The sequence below is a fragment of the Dendroctonus ponderosae genome, unplaced genomic scaffold (assembly GCF_020466585.1).
Source record: "Dendroctonus ponderosae isolate FM_Combo_2020 unplaced genomic scaffold, Dpon_F_20191213v2 Dpon_F_20191213_5, whole genome shotgun sequence".
NCBI classification, from domain to species: Eukaryota; Metazoa; Arthropoda; class Insecta; order Coleoptera; family Curculionidae; genus Dendroctonus; species Dendroctonus ponderosae.
In genome coordinates, this window is record NW_026018715.1 from 9,191,286 (window position 1) to 9,192,810 (window position 1,525).

The 1,525-nt window shown below is 35.6% G+C and overlaps 1 protein-coding gene across 1 annotated transcript; it reads left to right on the forward strand.

Moving 5' to 3' along the window:
- The first annotated feature begins 990 nt into the window (after positions 1-990).
- On the forward strand, positions 991-1,525 carry LOC125504574. Its single transcript, XM_048666781.1, has 2 exons — positions 991-1,233; positions 1,292-1,525. The coding sequence occupies exons 1-2, from the start codon at positions 991-993 to the stop codon at positions 1,523-1,525; spliced, it is 477 nt and encodes a 158-aa protein (XP_048522738.1).

The following is a 1,525-nucleotide window of genomic DNA, read 5'->3' on the forward strand; positions in this document are numbered from 1 at the left end:
TCCCCAGAACTAATCGCATATCAGCAAATTCGTTAAAGGAAATTCAAAGTAAGTCACAGTTTGACGAATTATTGTTATTATTGACAAGGGCTATCCACCTGTAACTATCTGTTAGTGACAAAAACCATCATTGCCGCTGTGGCTTTTCATCAAAAAATTGTAGAAGAGAACTTTTTTGATATCAAAAATTTTCGTAATTTGAAGCAAAGATCGTAATTTTTCTTTTTGAGTGTTTAAGTATTTAAATATGCTACCAGTTAAGCATGGAACCATTTCAAAATAATGCTTAATAACAAAGTTGAAATTCGATATTCAACTGTTAATATCTTCTAGAAATTTTGGAAAAACAATTTTTCGATATTTTTCTCGTACTCCTCAAGAGAGCCTCTATCACCCCTTAAAAGGAATGGCGCCAATTTTAAATCACCCTGTATATTATTTGAAGTATCAATAGAATAACTAATACTGAACCATGCATTTTTCTGTACTCATTTAGATGAAGAAATATGAGAGCTCCATCAATTCAGCATCAAAGAAGAATGGGGAAATTATTACATCCAAAATTATTTTTTTCTCTGCAACTAACATTATTGTGAATATAGAAGATCAATGGGAAAACCTTTGCGGGAGTTTCATATCTAATAGCAAAAGAGGTTTCACTTATCTGAAAGTCTTCAGGAGGATTTCCACGAAAATATTCCATCATAGTTTAGGAAAGACTTAAGAAAAGTATGTTCTAAATAACAAAGTTGACCATTGAAATTTGAGGTGTTTTATTTGCCTGATTATTTCCTGCTTTTATCAGCGTTTTTTGTCCACATTCTTATGTTCCTGTATGTTTTTAAGTTGGTTTCCTTCCTTAGCCTCCTAGTTTACCGGAAACACTCGTATTTAGGACAAACTAGTCACATCTTGGCGAAAATCAATACTTTCCATTTGTTTATTCGTTCCCATAGTAAATCTTAGTTTATATTCCTCCGGAGTGGCAAAATGAGTCCGAATTTAGAAAACCAAATGCCCGATTTAGTGGAAATTGAGCCCAATCAGAATCAGATCAATTTGACTCTGACTCCCATTTCTGATCTAAGTGCATCGACGTCCCTTTCAGATGGAATTCAATCGAGTGGAAGTGAGTCCCATGAAGAAGTGCTGGTTGATGAATTGGCCGATTTGGTAGTTGGTTCTGTTTTTGCGAATCTGGTTTCACTAGAGCACAACATTCGAGAGCTTTTGGTAGGATGGAAAGAGTATGATTTAAAATGTGCCTGGAAAGTGGAACACATTTTTTCAGGTCAGAGTTTCAGGTACTGAACGTTTGGAAACAGTCACTCAAATTAATCTTCGAGTTATTGCACGGGAAGTGGCTTTACAACAATTGGGCACTTACTTGCCTGCCTTAAGAGAACTTACACTTGACGGGAGTATTATTTCGTCTTTTCGCGATCTTGGCTATGGTTTGAGGCACTTGAAGATTCTCAAAGTGAATAGATGCCAGCTAACGTGCATTGATGGGGTATTTGGGTAA